This window comes from Bos grunniens, chromosome 5 (genome assembly GCF_055505025.1).
Source record: "Bos grunniens cultivar Pamir isolate PY7600 chromosome 5, Bosgru_T2T1.0, whole genome shotgun sequence".
In the NCBI taxonomy this organism is placed as follows: domain Eukaryota; kingdom Metazoa; phylum Chordata; class Mammalia; order Artiodactyla; family Bovidae; genus Bos; species Bos grunniens.
This window is the reverse complement of record NC_141169.1, coordinates 79,565,838-79,585,687: the sequence shown is the minus strand read 5'-3', so window position 1 is coordinate 79,585,687 and position 19,850 is coordinate 79,565,838. Positions and strand designations below refer to the sequence as shown.

General features: G+C 38.8%; 1 protein-coding gene across 9 annotated transcripts in view; it reads right to left on the bottom strand.

Moving 5' to 3' along the window:
* DENND5B (DENN domain containing 5B) overlaps window positions 1-19,850 on the bottom strand; it is a 224,053-nt gene that overhangs the window by 40,572 nt on the left and 163,631 nt on the right. For 5 of the 9 annotated variants that reach the window (XM_086401461.1, XM_086401465.1, XM_086401464.1 and 2 more), the window contains 4 exons: window positions 7,619-7,712; window positions 2,906-3,037; window positions 1,486-1,638; window positions 524-602 (listed from right to left, as the gene is read on the bottom strand). In XM_086401461.1, coding sequence (XP_086257587.1) covers window positions 524-602; window positions 1,486-1,638; window positions 2,906-3,037; window positions 7,619-7,712 — 458 coding nt within the window. Of the gene's footprint in view, window positions 1-523; window positions 603-1,485; window positions 1,639-2,905; window positions 3,038-6,673; window positions 6,785-7,618; window positions 7,713-19,850 lie in introns of all 9 variants that reach the window. The other 4 variants (XM_086401458.1, XM_086401460.1, XM_086401459.1 and 1 more) reach the window with 1 other exon arrangement.

The window sequence follows — 19,850 nt, the reverse complement described above, 5'->3', positions numbered from 1 at the left end:
TATAATTAAAGAGCTAATGAATCATGACAGTGTAACATAAGATGTCTCATAAATTGAAGAATATGATTTCTGAAATTTTTGAAATATATATATATATATACACACACACACACATGTTTTCTCCTCTGAAAGATTATTAACAATGTGATAAAACTTTTATTCAAGAAAAAATCAGTATACACCATACCCTAATACTGGTTAGAGTAGGAATACTACTTATATGATTCTATACACCTTATTAGAGGTTTTCAAATGTTATCTGATTTGATCAACATTATAGCCTTGGCATGGCTAATATTATTTCCCCAATCTGTGGATGAGGAAGCTGAAGATCAAAAGGTCAAGGGACTTTCCCCAGGTCTCAGAGTTAGTAATATTCCTCCTCCTACTCTACCCACTATTGGCAAGACAGGGTGAGTGGCAGTTTGAGAGAGAGAGGTGAAGACAAAGCCATAGCGACTGATTTTTGACATGGTCCACTGCTGCCAGTGCTGTAGAAACAATCAAACCAATTAATTCTCACCTGGCGACTCTGCAAGGTGCTCTTGTTTCTCTTCTCTGTCCTGAAACTGAATTAAATGTGACCACAAAGCTGACTTCCCCTGAAAGTACAAGGTATATACAATTTTTCATTTTATAAGAAACAATTCATTAAAAAATAACTTCTCATCAAACCATTGACATTGAAATGCTGATTATGAAGCTGGGAAACTGAAGTTCATCCATTCCTAGCTGTGTGACATCCTGAGCATCCCACTCCATGTGTAGTGAGGGTCCTTTGCCTCACTGACAAGGCTGGCAGCAGCCTGGGGAAGGTCAGCTAAGTAAAGGCCAGAAGTGCAGGCATGGAAATTTCCAACTTCAGCTGGGTTGGTACTTCACTGTATGTAACTAGGGCTGTCTATACTGGCCACATTAGTCAGTGTGGAATTAAAGGCTCTAGCAGCACAGAATGTATTTGTGTACGCAAAACATGTTTGGATATATGCAGGAGCAATGAGGGAAGAAAAGTGGGGTAGGAGGAGAAACAGAAAAGATGAGGAAGAAAGAAAGATGCACACAGCAGGAAAAAAAAAAAAAAGAAAGGGAGATAAGAGGGACAAAAGCAGAGAAAGCATCTAACTTTTTCACCCTGAATTACCAGACAACTTAAAATGGCAAAGAACTGTTAATTCTGACTAATATTTAGATTTTTTTCTTAGACTGTGATGAAAGTAGATACTTAATGGAATCTACAGTGAATACAGTCCCTGCAGTGAATGTGTTCTTTTATCTTTTCCTGTTTACCAGGAAAGGAGCCCCAAACTACTTGCTAATCATGGGTTGTATTTTCTTTTTCTGGAATTAAAATGTCTGTGGTATATTTCTCATTATCCTGTGACAAAGGGACTTATCCTTTCATTTTCATGTTTTTTTTCCTTTTTGTTACTTTTCTTAACAGGACTTCTAACTGGTCCTGTCAGCAGGGCTTCTTGAACCTGTTACCTGCTTGACTTGCAAGCCGTGGCTCCATATCCTTTCCAACAGGTCACAGAGGCTGGCAATCAGGGTGTTCTCCTCCAAGCCAGTTATGTTGGCTTCTCCATGGCCCAGTTCCACTGCTTCGTGTCCCATCTTCTCCACCAACATGCGTTTCGTCTGAAAATATCACATGTGGTCTCAAGTGTTATTCCAGCAATGAGGCCAAAAGCCATCAAGTCAACACCTGGGTTCCCTTCACTATATTTCTAACTGCAGATTTTGAATCACCTTGGGGAAAGTGTCTTACTCTCTGTGGGCAACCAATGAATAATAGCATGTATAACTATTCTGTCAGAGAAATAGAGAGCCACTAAAGAGAGATTCTGATGCTATTTTGAAGCATCCTCATGAAAATGCTTATGTACAACAATTTTCAGATTACTAACTTGAATAACATTGGGCAATTACACCAGATCTACTATATATCACAGAATCTGAAACTCCATCCTGCCACCACCACTCATGCTCCATCTTAGCACACTAAAGATATTCACACTTAAGTTTTGATTGCACTTAGGCAAAAACCACAATACAAACAGGCAGTTCTAAATTGTTTCAGAATTCTCTAATTTGTAAGTGAAACAGACCTCTTTTTTCCTTCTTCATTTTCCCTTTCATCTTTTCTCTGGAATGAGTATGTACCAGAAAATGGAAAGGAAATCAGTTTCAAGTACGGTAACTTACAGCAGACTTAACTGTCCTCATAAAATATAAGTGAGAGAGAATCTAGTTACTTTAGGCAAGGACCATGTCTGTGTGATTCAGCATTGCAAGCTGATGCTAACATAGTGCATTTACTCAACACAGAGAAGGTACTCAAGAAATGACTGTCAAATAAATGAATGAAATTATTGCCTAAAATGATGTTCTGAGTTTTGTCAACTTGTAGTGCTACCTCTGATAAACACAGATATCTGAGAGGAGACTCATGTATATAACACACAAATCTACAACACAGCTAAGATCTTCTTCCTTATGGGTATATGCACACACATATGGGCACAGATGAGATTCTACACAGGTTCACACAGAGATACATACAAACACATACAAAAAATGTGCTGCCTTTCACATAAGTTTACAACATCCCTGACAGAACTTCTGATTGGCTTAATATCTGTCCATGTTGGAGAGGAAGACAGCAACAGTTGAAAGGTGAGAAAAACTGAGCAGGGCTCCCATGTCATTGATTCTGTGGGTGACAGACAGAACCCGCAGAGGTTCATGACTTTAGTAAATAAAGAGCACATGAGGTTTATGCCCCAGTATTAAGTGTCTTTCTAGTGAAGCTAAAGCTCAAGTGGGGGTTGGCTCAGTTCATTTTAGCTTCACACATGGAGTGAACATGAATGCGCACTGTCTTGCACCAGTGAGTAATACGTACCTTCATTCTACATTCTTTTAATAAGCCTTCTACAAATTTCCAGTTGGTTTGTGCAATCACCGCAGGAGAGAGGTCTGACAATTTGGGTTGCCTCAGGTTTTTTCCTAAACTTCGTGCCTCTTGCATGTATTTCTAAAAATTAAAGAGTATTTTTAATGCATAAACATCAGATATTCTTCTAACCTACTTAAACTTAAAAATAAGTGCAGGAACAAAATGCAAAAAAAGGCCGTATATATTCAGGTTTAGTACACTGAAAGGCAGAGGGTAGTCACACTCCCTCTACTGTTAGTCCTGTGAAAATGAGAGTGACAGAAGCCACAGCAAATAAAAACTCATTCAGTCTTTTTACTGGGAATACCCAGTGTGTGATTAGTTGGGATCATGGCTGGGATGGAAGAACTGGGGTGTCTGAATGAATATCAAACCCATGGTTTTCCAGAAACCCAGTGATTACTGGTTTCCTCCACCTATTTCCCCACAGATCAAGAGCCTTGAGGTGCTTCCAGCCTCTTGGGGAGTGCTGTCCTTTGTTCTAATCAAGTCACAAGAGTAAATTAAATCAGCTCTGGAAAATGGCTGCAATAAATTTTATGACCTCAGGCATACATGCTTATTCATAAAATGGGCATAAAACAAGCCCACCTGCCTCATACAAAGGCTAGGCGATCACTCTGAAAAGTATCATGTACTCCCAATGTAGGAGGTGACCTCTTATTTCCAAGACACTTTGCGACATCCCTACTTTGCCTTGTACCATGGTCAAAAGAAATCAGAAATATCATGTTATTTTAGGAGACATCGACGGCTCAGAGAGGACCACAGAAACTCAGACCACTGCTCTTGAACTTTGGTTAGTGAATTTCCAATAAGAGAAGCACTACATGTAATTAGGACAGCTGTTATCTTTCTTCTTTCTGTGGCACCTGTGAAAGCTCATCCGGATACCTTATGTTGGTGTCAGGACTGCAGGGCAGAATCTCCAAGAAGTCTAAGTGTCTTAGGTCTGTATTTAGAGAATAATTGCTCTAATTACATAGTAAAACCAGCAGTTTATTGGAATGAGAGAGACTGCAAGTCAGCACATCCTCCCACAGACACATATGTGAAATCTATCTTTACTATCTTAAGGGGAGATTTGATAGTATAAGAAAAATATGTGTAAAATCTTTTGCATTCTTTAAATAAAAGAGAGTTTTTGCACATTTAACACATTTTCCCTTTGGAAGAAAAATAACCTGCTAAATTTAGTACAATTGTTAAAAATCTCACCAATTAGGGATTCAACAAAGACATTTACCTTCTACTTCCTGACCCTCCTGACAAAAGGCAGCATTTACAAAATAATCTCTTTTCCAGTGTACTTATTTTAAGGATGGATTTAAAAAGTAAATGGACTCTGCACACGGTTAGTTGTGTATATTTCTTCCTGCTTCAAATCCTTTTTAGAGGGTAAAAGGAAGAGGGAAAATTGACAACGAGAGGCAACAATCTCCACCAGGGAAATTAAGTGTAACAGAGTTGTGTGAAACATCCTGAAGGTTACTATAAATAAAAGCAGGAAATGAAGAATTTCAGAAAAATAAACCTGAGATATAAGACAGGGATCATATATGAGACTATAATTACCTCCATTTCCTATCATTTCAGGTAGTACTAATGTTATTTGGAACATTACAACTTAGAGATAAATGGTTGGTAAAAACAAATGTTAACTACTAATGTTAAAAGGGTTCTGTTTCTCCCCAGGCCTCAATTTCTCCATCTTTAGGACTGTGCAAATATAGAGAGAACCACTACAAGACCCAATTCTCAAGGACAGTGAAGTATCACACTTGGCTTAGGAAGGAATACACTGGCTACAATGCAAGAAGTGAGTACATGACAAAGCAAGAGGACAGGAAGAAGCCTCAGGCATTTTTCCTTTTCTCTGAAATATATGAATAGATTTTTAAAAGTCAATAATTGGATTAAAAATTAACCACTGTTTAAAGTTTAGGTTCTATTTTATAATATAAATGACAGCAAGCTAGAATGGGACTGTCCTTTGAGTGGCCATATTCGCTGATCAGCCAGCACATACGAGGCAGATACAGTATTAGCCAACAATGAATTCCACAGGGCCACGTGCAAACTCTCCTTCTGAGCACTTTGTTGAAGCCACAAAACAAGCCACATTCCATGGACATGTGCAGAATGAATACAGGGGTGGCTAAAGAACCCTTCTCATACCAAGAAGTGAGGTTGCTTCTGCATATTGCAAAAACAAAGCAGTGCCCTTACAATAAACAAGTGACAACACAGACGTGCTTTCTTTGGGGTAACTGGAGGAAAAGGTGTATTTTAAGATAAAAAACTGAGAAGGAAGAAATCTTTCATAGGGAGTGGTTTCATAATAAAGTCCATTTTCCTACACAGGGAAGTCACCCCAGGTTTCTTCTGAGATTTCTACTATGCTCTTCTTCATTTCTAAGCCAAAAATAGTAGGAAAGTGAGTGAATAAAGTGAAAGTTGCTCAGTTGTGTCCAACTCTTTGTGACCCTTATGTGACTCTTATGTGACTTAATAGTCCATGGAATTCTCCAGGCCAGAATACTGGAATGGGTAGCTTATCCCTTCTCCAGCGGATCTTCCCGACCCAGGAATCAAACTGGGGTCTCCTGCATTATAAGATTGGTAAGATTCCTTACCAACTGAGCTATCAGGGAAGCCCAAAACAGTAGGAACTATCTATAAAAACATATCCTATTATTCAATCAACACTGAAATAATTGCTCTTCAGTGCAGGATTTCGTCTAATAATACCCTGTCCCTCTAACCAACATGGAGCATGTGAAGAGCAGAGCAATGTAAAGTTAAGTAAATTTATCTTACTATGTCATAATGGGATAAAATACAACCAAAAGTCCTAAGTAACTCTGGCCCTCAGGTGAGTAATGTTCAGTGCAACCCAGTATGCAGGGTTCCTGGGAGGAGTATTGGCTTGGAGTCAGGAGGCCTGGCCTATGGGCCTAGCCCTGCCTCTGTGTGTCCATTTGACTTTAGACAAAGCCTTTTGGACTTGCTTCCCTGGTGGCTCAGACGGTAAAGACTGCCTGCGATGTGGGAAACCCAGATTCAAACCCTGAGTCAGGAAGATCCCCTGGAGAAAGGAAGGGCTACCCAATCCAGTATTCTTGCCTGAAAAATTCCATGGACATAGGAGCCTGGCAGGCTACAGAACATGGAGCCACAAAGAGTCAGACATGACTGATCGACTAACACTTGGATTCAGTTAAATCATGTCAAGCTGGACAAAGATACCTCAACTGTTTCTTTTAGCAGTAAGATTCTATATTGGTGATCTGATTTTCTGACCATATAAAATACAGACCAGGAACAGATAAACTCAGCAAAAGAAAAGTTGTTTGAAAATGAATCACTTATGCACTTTTGCAAAATGCTTAAGTAAAAGAAAATTTGAATACTTAAATATTTCCCCTTTTTGGAAGAAAAACAATGTGCTAAATCTAGTCCCCTTCTTTTCCCTCAAAAATACCACTGATTTGGGATTCAAATAATCAGTTTTCTCTGCCAAATGTAGAGAATACTCTTGTTAGCGCACACACCACCACAAAGAGGTACAAGTCACAAGTGGAGAGCTAAGATTTCACGTCACAAGGTGATGTGAAGCCTCTAGTATGTGCACTCACACATGTGGATGATTCAAGGAACACCACAGACAAGATTCAGGAACATCTGCAAAGGACTTTCAGGCAAAGAACATACCAGGCAGCACTCAGAGAAGGATTTTTTAGGAAGTCGTGCAGGAGGAGGTGGACCCTGATCCCACTCCCAGAATGCCATGGAGTTCTGACAGACCACAAGTTCCCCGGAAGGCTATGAGGATGGAGAAGTGTATATGACAGAAAAGCAAAAAAGAAAAGGATGGGAGAAAGAGACAAGCAAAACAAGCATGCATATGATAAAGTCACAGCAGAAGGGAAAGGAGAGAAATACAGTAGCACAACGAAAAGCAGTAGACAGGCTATGCTTCAGTTCTTAAGAAAATGTTTAAAACCATGTACGTATGAACAAATCAACAAAAAGAAATATATATATTCTGAATGATGTTTTCTGCTTTTTTTTAACCCATTTGAGTTTAGAAAAGAGTTAACAGATAATTGACTGCATTTTTTTGATCACAAGAAAAAATAGAGAGAAAAAAAAATTACCTATCATTATTCAAATGTATAATTAGTTTTATTTTCAAATAGTACAAATAAAGCATAAGGATATTAATTTAAAGTAATTTTAAAACACTCCTAAAAATGGTGTCAACAAGCCAAGGACAAATCACAGGCAAATACATATTTACTAAGTTTAAATTATGCTTGAAACTTAGAAAGTCTATGCTTCTTATACTTTTTTCCCCCTGCAGGAGATACACTGACCAAAACTTTATCTTAAGCTCAGCCTTTACTTGATGTGGTCCAGAGGGAGACTTGTTTTACAGCCTTATTTTAGATGTATAAAAATTACAAAATGGAAAAAAAAAAAGGTGTTTCAGCTATGTCAGTCAGTATAAGAGAATTACTATTTTAAAACATAAATTGAACAATTATTTTTTTTTTAGAAGAATGCAAGAGAACCTACGCAATGATACCTGCTGGACTAAGTAAGCCTAGCTTACAGTTCCCGCATCAAGGCATCCCAGGAAGGCAACACACATACCTCCCTCAAGTCGTTGTCCAGCCCAACGTGGTCGGAATGCTGGCGAAGGCGGTCTTTCCTGCGCTGTGCAGTGGCACTCCGACTCACCCAGCGACTGAAAGAATAGAAGGGGGTAGGTTAAAACAAACAATCAAACGAAAAAATAAAATGTGATCTCACATGTCTTTAAAATAGAAAGGACGTACGGTTGAAAACTAAAGACCAGCAATACTTATTTTTCAATAGATTCTTTTTAAACAAGTATATACCAGCTTTATTGAGATGTAATTTAGATACCAGATATTGGCTCAGTTGCTCAGTCACGGCCAGCTCTTTGCAACCCCATGGACTATAGCCCACCAGGCTCCCCTGACAATGGAAATTTTTCAAAGCAAGAATACAGAAGTATTGCCATTTCCTTCTCCAGGAGATATCATATAATTCTTTTCATTTAAAGTATCCAATTCAGTGGTTTTTAGCATATTCACAGAGAGGTGCAACCCTCACCAAAATCAATGCTGCTTTCAAACTGAGGTTAAAAAATGTACAGTGTCTGTAATGATTCTCTCCTTTCCACCTACCTGCCCAACAGAGCCCCAAGCCTGGATAGAGACCACTGTAGCACTTTCCTTTATCATATCCATGTATGAATAGATTAGTTCTTGATTTCCCTCATGACTACCAAGAATCACTGAACCTGCTGCCCTTTATCAAGTTCTCCCATTTCTCTTCAAGACTGTTACCAAACCTTTCCCTTTGTCCTCAAGTGCCTCTACTCAACTTGATGACCCAGCCTTGCCTCCCTCCTGCTACTCTCTACTTGACTGATACACACATACAGACCCACCCCCCACTCATCTTTCTTCTAATTACAAAGTGTAATATATATTGGCCACAGCTCAAAATTTTCTTCCACCAGGATCCCTGACCAGTCCTCTCTTGCCTACTCCAATTTTCTCTATTAGAAATCTCGTGTGCCATATCTCCATTTTTTTTTCTCTCAAATGAGTATTGCCCTTCAGCTTACAAGTATGCTGGTCTCTCTGACACTACATTTCAATCTGTTTCTTTGCTCTTTCACGTAAACATTCTTAAGAAAAGTTTACATGTAAGGCCTCTGCTTAATTATCTTTGGATCTTTTGTTCATCTCAAATCAGCTTCTTTCCCTGAAATTGATCTTGATGAAGCCATTTATAGCCCTAACTGCCAATCCAATGGCTGTAATTCAATTTTTAGCTTACTTACAGTTTCTGCTGATCCTTCTCTCTACCTTAAACCTCCAGCTGTCTTCAAATACCTCAGTGATCCCAATGGGGTAAGATCTCTCACATTTGAGCCTTGGAAGATGAAGTTTTCTTCTAACTTCTATTCATCTCTCAGACAGCTTTAGGTGCTACATAGAAAGTGTTCTATAATTCCTCCAAATTTAAATTAGCTATCCCTCTCATACTCTCCAATTACAGTATTTATCACAGTGTTTTATAATAACTTAAGTCTATTTTCTATACAATCCTCTCTGCTATAAATGCTTGAAGGGTTGATGTCTGTAAGCCATTTATCTGCAGAGTCAACTACATCACCTATTCTTTCTATAAATACACCTTAAATAAATGTAATCAGAGACAGTCTAATATTTAGGTTTACAGATGTTCATCACAGCATACGTGCAATAACGAATTCTAAGTTTCCTTTATTCTAAGACTCACATTTTGAATGAGTTAGTCACTCACACTTGGGGCTTCCCCAATGGCTCAGTGGATAAAGAATCTGCCTGTAATGCAGGAAACACAGGCGATGAGGGTTTAATTCCTGGGTTGGGAAGATACCCTGGAGAAAGGAATGGCAACCCACTCCAATATTCTTGCCTGGAGAATCCCATGGACAAAGAAGCCTGGCAGGCTACGGTCCAAAAGGCAGCAAAGAGTTGGACATGACTGAGTGACTACACACACAAGACTCACATTTTGGCTTTTAAATGTTTCTGAAACTAGGATGAATCTTCTATGTCATATACAAGTTTAAAGTATAATTTTTCCAAAAAGCTTTTGAATTAATAGCAGATCTTACAATCAACAGTTACTCAGAATCAAGTAAACATGCTCAGTTCAGTTCAGTTGCTCAGTTGTGTACAACTCTTTGCGACCCCATGGGCTACAGCACACCAGGATTCCCTGTCCATCAACACCTGGACATTGCTCAAACGCATGTCCATCGAGTCAGTGATGCCATCCAACCATCTCATCCTCTGTCGTCCCCTTCTCCTCCTGCCTTCAATCTTTCTCAGGTTCAGGGTCTTTTCCAATGAGTCTGTTCTTTGTTTTCATCAGGTGGGCAAACTATTGGAGTTTCGGCTTCAGCATCAGCCCTTCCAATGAATATTCAGGCCTGATTTCCTTTAGGATTGACTGGTTGGATCTCCTTGCAGTCCAAGACACTCTGAAGAGTCCTCTCTAACACCACAGTTCAAAAGCATCAATTCTTCGGTGTTCAGCTTTCTTTATAGTCCAACTCTCACATCTATACATGACTACTGGAAAAACCACAGCATTGACTAGACGAGGTCTTTGTCGGCAAAGTCTCTGCTTTTTAATATACTGTCTAACTTGGTCAAAGCTTTTCTTCCAAGGAGCAAGCGTCTTAATTTCATGGCTCAATGCAACCTAAATGTTCAACAGTAGGGGGTGATATAATGAAAGACCATATAGTCATTTAAAAAATTAAGTTACCAGAAATATCAATGGGGCTTCCAGGGTGGCTCACATGGTGAAGAATCTGCCTCCAATGCAGGAGACCTGGGTTTGATTCCTGGGTAGGGAAGATCCCCTGGAGAAGGGAATGGCTACCCACTCTGGTATTCTTGGCCGGAAAATGCCACTGACAGAGGAGCCTGGTGGGCTACTGTCCATGGGGTCGCAAAGAGTTGGACACGACTGAGTGACTAAGACTTTCACTTTCAGGAATATCAATAATATGGGACATGGTCATGATACAGTAGTGAATGAAAAAGCTGGATACATGTAAGAAATTTTCTAATTAACAAAATAAGTATGGACATGCACACATATCAGGATCCGTGCAATGGAAAGACATAATACCAAAAGTTAACATTTCATGGTGATGGCATTATAAGTGGTTTTCCTTTTATTTTCAATTAATTTTTAATTGAAGTATAGCTGATATACAATGTAAGTTTCAGTATACAACAAAGTATTCACAGTTTTTTTAAGTTATATCTCATTTATAGTTATTATAAAGTATTGGCTGCATTTCTTGTGCTGTACGATATATCTTTGTTGTTTTTGTTGTTCAGTAGCTCAGTAGTGTCAGACTCTTTGCAACTCCATGGACTGTAGCCCGCCAGGATTCCCTGTCCTTCTCTATCTCCTGGAGCTTGCTCAAACTCATGTCATTTAGTCGGTGATGCATCCAACCATCTTGTCCTCTGTTGTCCCCTTCTCCTCCTACCTTCAATCTTTCCCAGCATCAGGGTCTTCTCCAATGAGTCAGCTCTTTGCATGAGGTAGCCAGAGTACTGGACCGTCAGCTTTAGCATCAGTCCTTCCAATGAATATTCAGGGTTGATTTCCTTTAGGATGGACTGGTTTGATCTCCCTGCTGTCCAAGGGACTCTCAAGAGGTTTTTCCACAATTTGAAGGCATCAGTTCTTCAGCACTCAACCTTTCTTATTGTCCAACTCTTACATCCATACATGACTACTGGAAAAACCATAGCATTAAATATACAGACCTTTGTAGGCAAAGTAATATCTCTGCTTTTTAAAATACTGTCTAGGTTTGTCACTGCTTTTCTTTCAAGGAGCAAGTATCCTTTAATTTCATGGCTGCAGTTACCACCTGCAGTGATTTTGGAGTCTAAGAAAATAAAACCTGTCACTGTTTCCATTGTTTCCCCATCTATTTGCCATGAAGTGATGGAACTGGATGCCATGATCTTTTTGTTTTTTTGAACGCTGAGTTTTAAGCCAGCTTTTTTACTCTCTTTCACCTTCATTTAAGAGGCTTTTTAGTTCCTCTTTGCTTTCTGCCATAAGGGTGGTGTTATCTGCATATATGAGGTTATTGATATTTCTCCTGGAAGTCTTGATTCCAGCTTGTGCTTCATCCAGTCCGGCATTTCACATGATGTACTCTGCATATAAGTTAAATAAGCCTGGTGACAATATATAGCCTTGACGTACTATTTGGACCAGTCCATTGAAGGTGGTCTGGTATTCTCATTTCTTGAAGAATTTTCTACAGTTTGTTCTGATCTACACAGTCAAAGGCTTTAGTGTAGAAAATGAAGCATATATTTTTCTGAAATTCTCTAGCTTTTTCTATGATTTAATGGATGCTGGCAATATGATCTCTGGTTCTTCTACCTTTTGTAAACCCAGCTTGTACATCTGGAAGTTCACATACTGTTGAAGCCTAGCTTGAAGGACTTTTAGTATTATTTTGCAAGCATGTAAAACTGTGCGGTATAATTTTGAATTCAATTGTGCGGTACAATTTTGAGTACAACTGTGCAGTAATTTTAATGTTCTTTGGCATTGCCCTTCTGGCAGTTTTCATTGGGACTGAAATGAAAACTGACCTTTTCCAGTCCTGTGGCCACTGCTGTTTTCCAATTTGCTGGCATACTGAGTGTAGCACTTTCACAGGACCGTCTTTTAGGATTTGAAATAGCTCAGCTGAAATTCCATTACCTTCACTAACTTTGTTCATAGTGATACTTCCTAAGGCCCACTTGACTTCACATTCCAGGATGTCTGGCTCTATGTGACTGATCACACCATCATGGTTATCTGGGTCAAGAAGATCTTTTTTGTACAGTTCTTCTGTGTATTCTTGACATCTCTTCTTAGTATCTTCTGTTAGGTCCATACCATTTCTGTCCTTTATTGTGCCTATCTTTACATGAAATGTTCTCTTGGTATCTCTAATTTTCTTGAAGAGATCTCTAGTCTTTCCCACTATTGTTTCCCTCTATTTCTTTGCATTGTTCACTTAAAAAGGCTTTCTTACCTCTCCCTGCTATTCTCTGGAACTCTGCATTCAGATGGGTATATCTTTCCTTTTCTCATTTGCCTTTTGCTTCTCTTCTTTTCTCAGCTATTCGTAAGGCCTCCTCAGACAACCACTTTGCCTTTTTGCATTTCTTTTTCTTGGGGGTGGTTTTGTTCACTGCCTCCTATACGATGTAACAAATTTCTGTCCATAGGTCTTCAGGCACTCTATTAGATCTAATCCCTTCAATCTATTTGTCATTTCCACTGTATAATTATAAGGGATTTTATTTCGGTCATACCTGAATGGCCGAGTGGTTTTCCCTACATTCTTCTATATTCTTGTAGTATATTTATTTCATAGATAGCAGTTTGTACTTCTTAATCTCCTACCCCTTTCTTGTCTCTTCCTCCCCTTCCCTCTCCCCACTGATAATCACTAGTTTGTTCTCTGTATCTGTGAATCTGTTTCTGTTTTATGTTCACTAATTTGTCTTACTTTTTAGATTTCACATATAAGTAATACCATACAGTATTTGTCTTTCTCTGACTTATTTCTTGTACTGATTTCAAGTTCATCTGTGTTGTTGCAGATGGCAAAATTTTATTCTTTTTTTATGGGTGAGTATTACTCCATTGTGTATACGTACAGATACTGCATCTTCTCTATCCATTCATCTATTGAAGGACATTGAGGGTGCTTCCATATCTTGGCAATTATAAATAATGTTTCTATGAACACTGGGGTGTATGTATCTTTTCCAATTAGCCTTTTCTGTTTTTTTTTTTTTTTTTCAGATAAATACCCAGAAATAGAACTACTATAAAATATGGCAATAGAACTATAAAATAGCTTTTAGTTTTTAGAGAAACACCCATACTGTTTTCCATAGTGACCTCCCTGATTTACATTCCCACCAACAGTGTACAAGGGTTCTCTTTTCTCCATTTACTCACCAACATTTGTTATTTGTGGTCTTTTTGATGACAGCCATTTTGACGAGTGTGAGGTGATATTTGGGGCTTCCCTGGTAGCTCAGCTCATGAAGTCCACCTGCAATGCAGGAGACCCCGGCAGGAGATCCTGGTTCGATTCCTGTGTCGGGAAGATACCTTGGAGAAGGGATAGGCTACCTACTCCAGTATTCTTGGGCTTCCCTGCTGGCTCAGATGGTAAAGAATCCGCCTGTAGTTCAGGAGACCTGGGTTGGGAGGAACCCCTGGAGGGAGGCATGGCAACCCACTCCAGTATTCTTGCCTGCAGAATCCCCATGAACAGAGAAGCCTGGTGGGCTGCAGTCCATAGGGTCACAAGAGTTGGACATGACCAAGTGACATACGTATGAGGTGTTATTTCACTGTGGTTTTAACTTACACTTCTTTGATGATTAATGATGTTGAGCATCTTTTTCTGTGCCTGTTGGCCATTTGTGTGTCTTCTTTGCAAAAATTTCTATCCAGACTTTCTGCTCATATTTAATTGGGTTTTTTTTTTTTTTTTGATGTTGAGTTGGATGAGCCATTTATTTATGCTGGATATTAATCCCTTATCAGTCATATCATTTGCAAATATTTTCTCCCATTCAGTAGGCTGTCTTTTGGTTTTCTTGATGGCTCCCTTTGCTATGCAAAAATTTTAAGTCTAATTAGGTCTCATTTATTTATTTTTGTTTTATTTCCTTCAGGAGACAGATCCAAAAAAATACTGCTACAATTTATGTCAAATAGTGTTCTATGTTTTCTTCATATATCAAAGTATTTTAAAAGATTTCTCAGCTCTTGGTTTATCATGCCCATGACTGCATTCATTGCCCTATTCTAGAACTATTTACTCTTGATATATCCCTGAGAGCACAGAGCTGTACACAAGAAGTGAATTTATACTTTTACCATCCAGCAAGTCACACTGCATGACCGACAACTGATGATTTAAAATGTATTATTAATATAGTATCCAATTTACAAAAAGCTTAAAATCAGAGTGCTGCTTCTTTTGTTGCTCTTTAAATAATTTATGCATGCCTTTGGTTTCAAACTGATGAATCATCTCATTTCAGTCTGCTATTTAGAGGAACACTGAATAATTATGATAAAAATGGTTGCAAAGTAAAGTAGCCCCTCTTAAAATAGTTTTTGTGTTTTTTTTTAAAGAATAGGTTTATACTGAGAAAAAAATGCAAAGAGCTAGTGACAGATCTTTGAAGTAGAATCCTTGGAAATGTCCCTAAAGCAAAAGATCAATGTAAGACTGTATAAGACTGTAAAAAGGATATTGAAAAGGAAGATTCAGAAAAAAAAATCCTATCAAGACACTGAAAAAGATTCTCTGCTTCATCAAACTTTAATCAGACCCCTGGAACTTCTCCTAAGCCTATCTATGGATTTCTTTGTAAAATTCAGTTCTAGTAAGAAACTTGCTAAGTCAGCTTAGCATAAACCATTTTCCCTCTCATTATATGATCATTCTGGACATCCGATCAAGTTCTGAATTCTCCACCATCCCCCAGGTGATGTCTAATCACTCAGGTCTGTCTTCAGCAAGAATCCTATTAGGTCAGCTGACTCAGAATCCCCCTTTACCCCTGATGTTCCCTCTTGGTAACTTCCTACTCACTGATCTCCACTCTGCTCCTTGGTGATAAATTCCCATGTGTCCATGTAATATTCAGAGAAGCCTCTAATCTCCCTCTCCACTGCAAGACTCCACTGCAGTGGTCTCTATACTTTAAATAAAGGAACCCTCTTCAACAAGTGTCATGAAATTTTTTTTAAGAACTCGGAAGCAAAATATAAATACTAGCTGATGAATTTATGTAGTAAATAAAGAGGAAGGGTAAAATATAAGTAACACAATATATAAAGACTTAGAAGCCTTGGAAACATCCCTGTAGCCAAAAAAGAAAACAACAAACCCTGTCATGTATGATACTAAAATTTGCTCAGATTAAAAAATTAGGATTACTAAACAAATAGTAAAAATATGAGGTGGATTATAAACACCAGCTAATGAACTTATATAATGAATAAAGGAAGGAGCAAAATACACATGGCTGAACATTTCTCCTAGTAGGCAAAATGGAAAAGCACAAAAGACAAGGATAAATATTAACTTTCAGGATATAACTAGCATCTCATTCTTTGAGACAAAAATGCCCAGTTTAATTTTATTTTCCAAACAGGGAAATGGGCATCTGCTTAAAAAGTTACTATGAAGTCCACACATTCCTCATCTTGTTAAATCATTTTTCTTTACATTATTAAACCTCATTTATTAAGTATAATCTTACCAAAGAAGAGTACATTTGCTGAAATACTAAAGACTGCTTATTTGTTTTTGTTTTGTAAGTAGCATATGAGTTTCTAACAGTTGATCAATCATTTGCATAGTCATGGTTATAAATCCCTTTACCCTGTAACCGATTCTGAGATCTATTCTCTTTCAGTCAGACTACAATCTAGGTGAAAACGTAATGTTTTCAGACTACAACTCAGCTAAAAATGTAATTCTTGATGCTCTGTGTGGAAATGGGAAAATTTGAGATTATATGTAAGATTAAAAGCAATAAAATATGGCAGGAAGATTTTAAACCTGAAATCTTTCCTCCTAAGCACTCCTTGCTTCCTTTCCCTACTTTATTTTTCTTCACAAACCTTATCACTTTCTGATAGATTATTTATTTTATATATTAATAAGTTCCTTGTTTGCTTTCTCATGCTGAAAGCAGGGATTTTTGTTATTTTGTTCATTGTTAAACTCCCAATGAACAGGACAGTGTCATATATAGTATGGGTTCCATAAATATTTTCCAAATGCATGAATGAGCACTCTAATGCTATCAAAAGGAAATAAAAACCATTTAAATTAAGTATCTGCCCATGTCAAACTGATTCAAAAAATTAGGATAATTTATAAACATGAGAGAAAATGAATGAACTGATGACTTAGTCATCCACTTGTGAAAAATAAAACACTGTTTCTAGTACAATCATCTGGAAAGTCTGAATCCCCATAATGGTCAACATCTCTTAGTGCATTTCAAGTTCAGTGTTTATAAAACAAGGATAGCTCTTCACTGGAGGGTAAAACTCTACAAATTAACTAAGGTAAGTAAGTGAGTAAAATTTTCAGTCAATAGCTATTTACTTCCATCTCATAAGCGGCGTATTAATTCTCTCTGCAACCTTCCTCCCCAAGACTTTAGTATAAACACTTGCATTTCTACAGGAAAGAAAGATTTCATCCTGAACATATAACTTTTCCACCTTTCTAGTAAATCATCCTCTTTCACTGTCTTCATTAGAGTTGAAGCAACCTACTTAAATAAGAGAGTTCAATCAAATAAAGCCTTTTAAAAATCCACAGTTCACTTTACTGCATAGTATTCTTTTTCCAAATATGTAAAAGAATGCTGGTACCGAAGATTTTCCACACCTTTCCACAGTCCTTATGAATTAGACATCATGAACATGGTGCCAGAAATAACTGCTAAGCTAAGTCACTTCAGTCGTGTCCGACTCTGTGCGACCCCATAGACGGCAGCCCACCAGGCTCCCCCAACCCTGGGATTCTCAGGCAAGAACACTGGAGTGGGTTGCCATTTCCTTCTCCAATGCGTGAAAGTGGAAAGTGAAAGTGAAGTTGCTCAGTCGTGTCTGACTCTTCGCGACCCCATGGACGGCAGCCTACCAGGTTCCTCCGCCCATGGGATTTTCCAGGCAAGGGTACTGGAGTGGGGTGCCATTGCCTTCTCTGAGAAATAAGGAAACCCAGGTTTTAATCCTAACTCTGCTACTAATCCAAGCTTGTACACTTACCAACAGGTAATGATGACACTGTTTCAGGGTTAGGCTCTTTGATCTCAATCTTTGGTTCATGAAACTCTTCATGAAGCAAGATGGCACCTGAGAATGTACCTTGCTTCCCAGGGTATTATCTTATCTTCTTTTGGGTCCAACCCTCTTCACACAGCCCAGGGTGAGGCAGGGGTGAGGCATCTGAGAATTCTTTCATTCTGAAAGACCTCATCAGATTGGTATGACAGGCTGTTGCTGAACTCTCTTATATTCAGTATTTTAGGTTATTCAAAATTTCTTAGGGGGCTACCAAAGTAAAACATCCAGCTCAATAGCAACAAAAGGCACACATCACCTTTGTATTAGAGTGACAGAGCCAGGTATATATAGTACAATGGTTAAGTGCTTGGGCTCTGAATTAGTAGACCTAAGTTTGAATCCTAGTTTCACCACTTCCTAGCTGTGTGATCCTAAAGCAAGCTGTTGATCATCTCTGAGCCTCCAGCATAAAATGGGTACAATATAGGTTTATATGTAGGGATATGCTTATATAAGGATCAAAGAACTAATATACTTAATGCAGTCAGCAAAGAAGCTAGTGCAGACCAGCTTAATAATACTAGCTATTATCAGCAGTATCTCCACAACTAACACTCTCTTGGCATGGAGAAGGCTCCACTGGCAGCAGAGGCACTGCTTTTGAAAGCAGGGAAAAAAAAGGGGGGGGGGCTACAAGGAAGGATAATTAAGTAAAGCAATGATGAAAATTTCCAAATTTTTTGACTGAGATCTGAAAGGAGGTGGATATTTATAATAATAAATACAAGCATACCTCATTTCATTGCACTTCAAAGATACTGCATTTTATACAAATTGAAAGTGGCAACCTGTGCTGTCAGAGGATCCTTAGCATTTTTTAGCAATAAAGTATTTTAAATTAAGGTAACTGTATTGTTTTTTTAGACATAATGCTATTGCACACTTAAGAGACAACAGCATAGTGTAAATATATGCACTGGCAAACCGAAAACTTCTTGCTTTATTGGGATATTCACTTTACTGTGGTAATCGGGAACCAAAATCACAGTATCTCTGAGGTATGCCTGTACTATACTCTGAAAGCAAAGGAAATGGTGATATATACAGTATTGTGACTATTTTCCTTAATTCATTGTTGTTGTTGCTTAGTCACTAAGTTGTGTCTGATTGTTTGCATTGGAAGACAGAGTCTTAACTACTGGACCACTGGCGAAGTTCCTGCATCTGACTCTGCAATCCCACGGACTTAGCCTGCCAGGCTCCTCTGTCCATGGGATTTTCCTAGACAAGAATACTGGAGAGGGTTGCCATTTCCTACTCTCGGGGATATTCCTGACCCAGGGATGGAACTTTTGTCTCCTATATCAGCAGATGGATTCTTTACTGATGGGGCTTCCCTGGTAGTTCAGTTGGTAAAGAATCTGCCTGCAATACAGGAGACTCTGGTTTGATTCCTGGGTTGGGAAGATCCACTGGAGAAGGGATAGGCTACCCACTCCAGTATTCTTGGGCTTCCCTTGTGGCTCAGCTGGTAAAGAATCTGCCTACAATGTGGGAGACCTGGGCTCGATCTATGGGTTGGGAAGATCCCCTGGAGAGGAGAAAGGCTACCCATTCCAGTATTCTTGCCTGGAGAACTGCATGGACTGAAGAGTCCATGGGGTCGCAAAGAGTTGGAGACGACTGAGCAACTTTCCCTTTCACCAGAGAAGCCTTTCTTAATTCATATACACCCTCTTTCGTCCTTTCGTTTACCACTCCATTTTGTGCACCCAATCTCCATCAGTCTTTTACCATTTCTTTGCCACTGCTTGGCTTTTCCCTTTTCTTCTCTGAGCATCTTTAAGAAAATCACAGATGTTATAGAATGTTAGTGTGTTTTCAGATCAGAAAAGAGGCAAATGATTCCAAATGTGCAAGCATTCTAAGTGGTCAGGAATGAACTAAATTTCAAAATTGCCAATTTCCAATTCAAAACCTTTCCAACTTAACATATTCCCCATTACTAGTCTTTGAGTTCTCTTCTTATAAAATACTCCTTTATTACACATCTGTATTCACCTCCTGCCAAAGCAGAAGATTCAGGTTTGCTCCCTGGTCTGGGGAGATCCCTTAGAAAAGGAAATGGCTACCCATCAGCATTCTTGCCTAGGAAATCCCATGGACAGAGGAACCTGTGTGGGCTACAGCTCAGTTCAGTTCAGTTTGGTCACTCAATGGTGTCTGACTCTTTGAGACCCCATGAACTGTAGCACTCCAGGCAGGGCCATCACCAACTCCCAAAGTTTACTCAAACTCATGTCCACTGAGTCAGTGACGCCATCCAACCATCTCATCCTCTTTCAACCCCTTCTCTTCCTTCCCGCCTTCAATCTTTCCCAGCATCGGAGTCTTTTCAAATGAGTCAGTT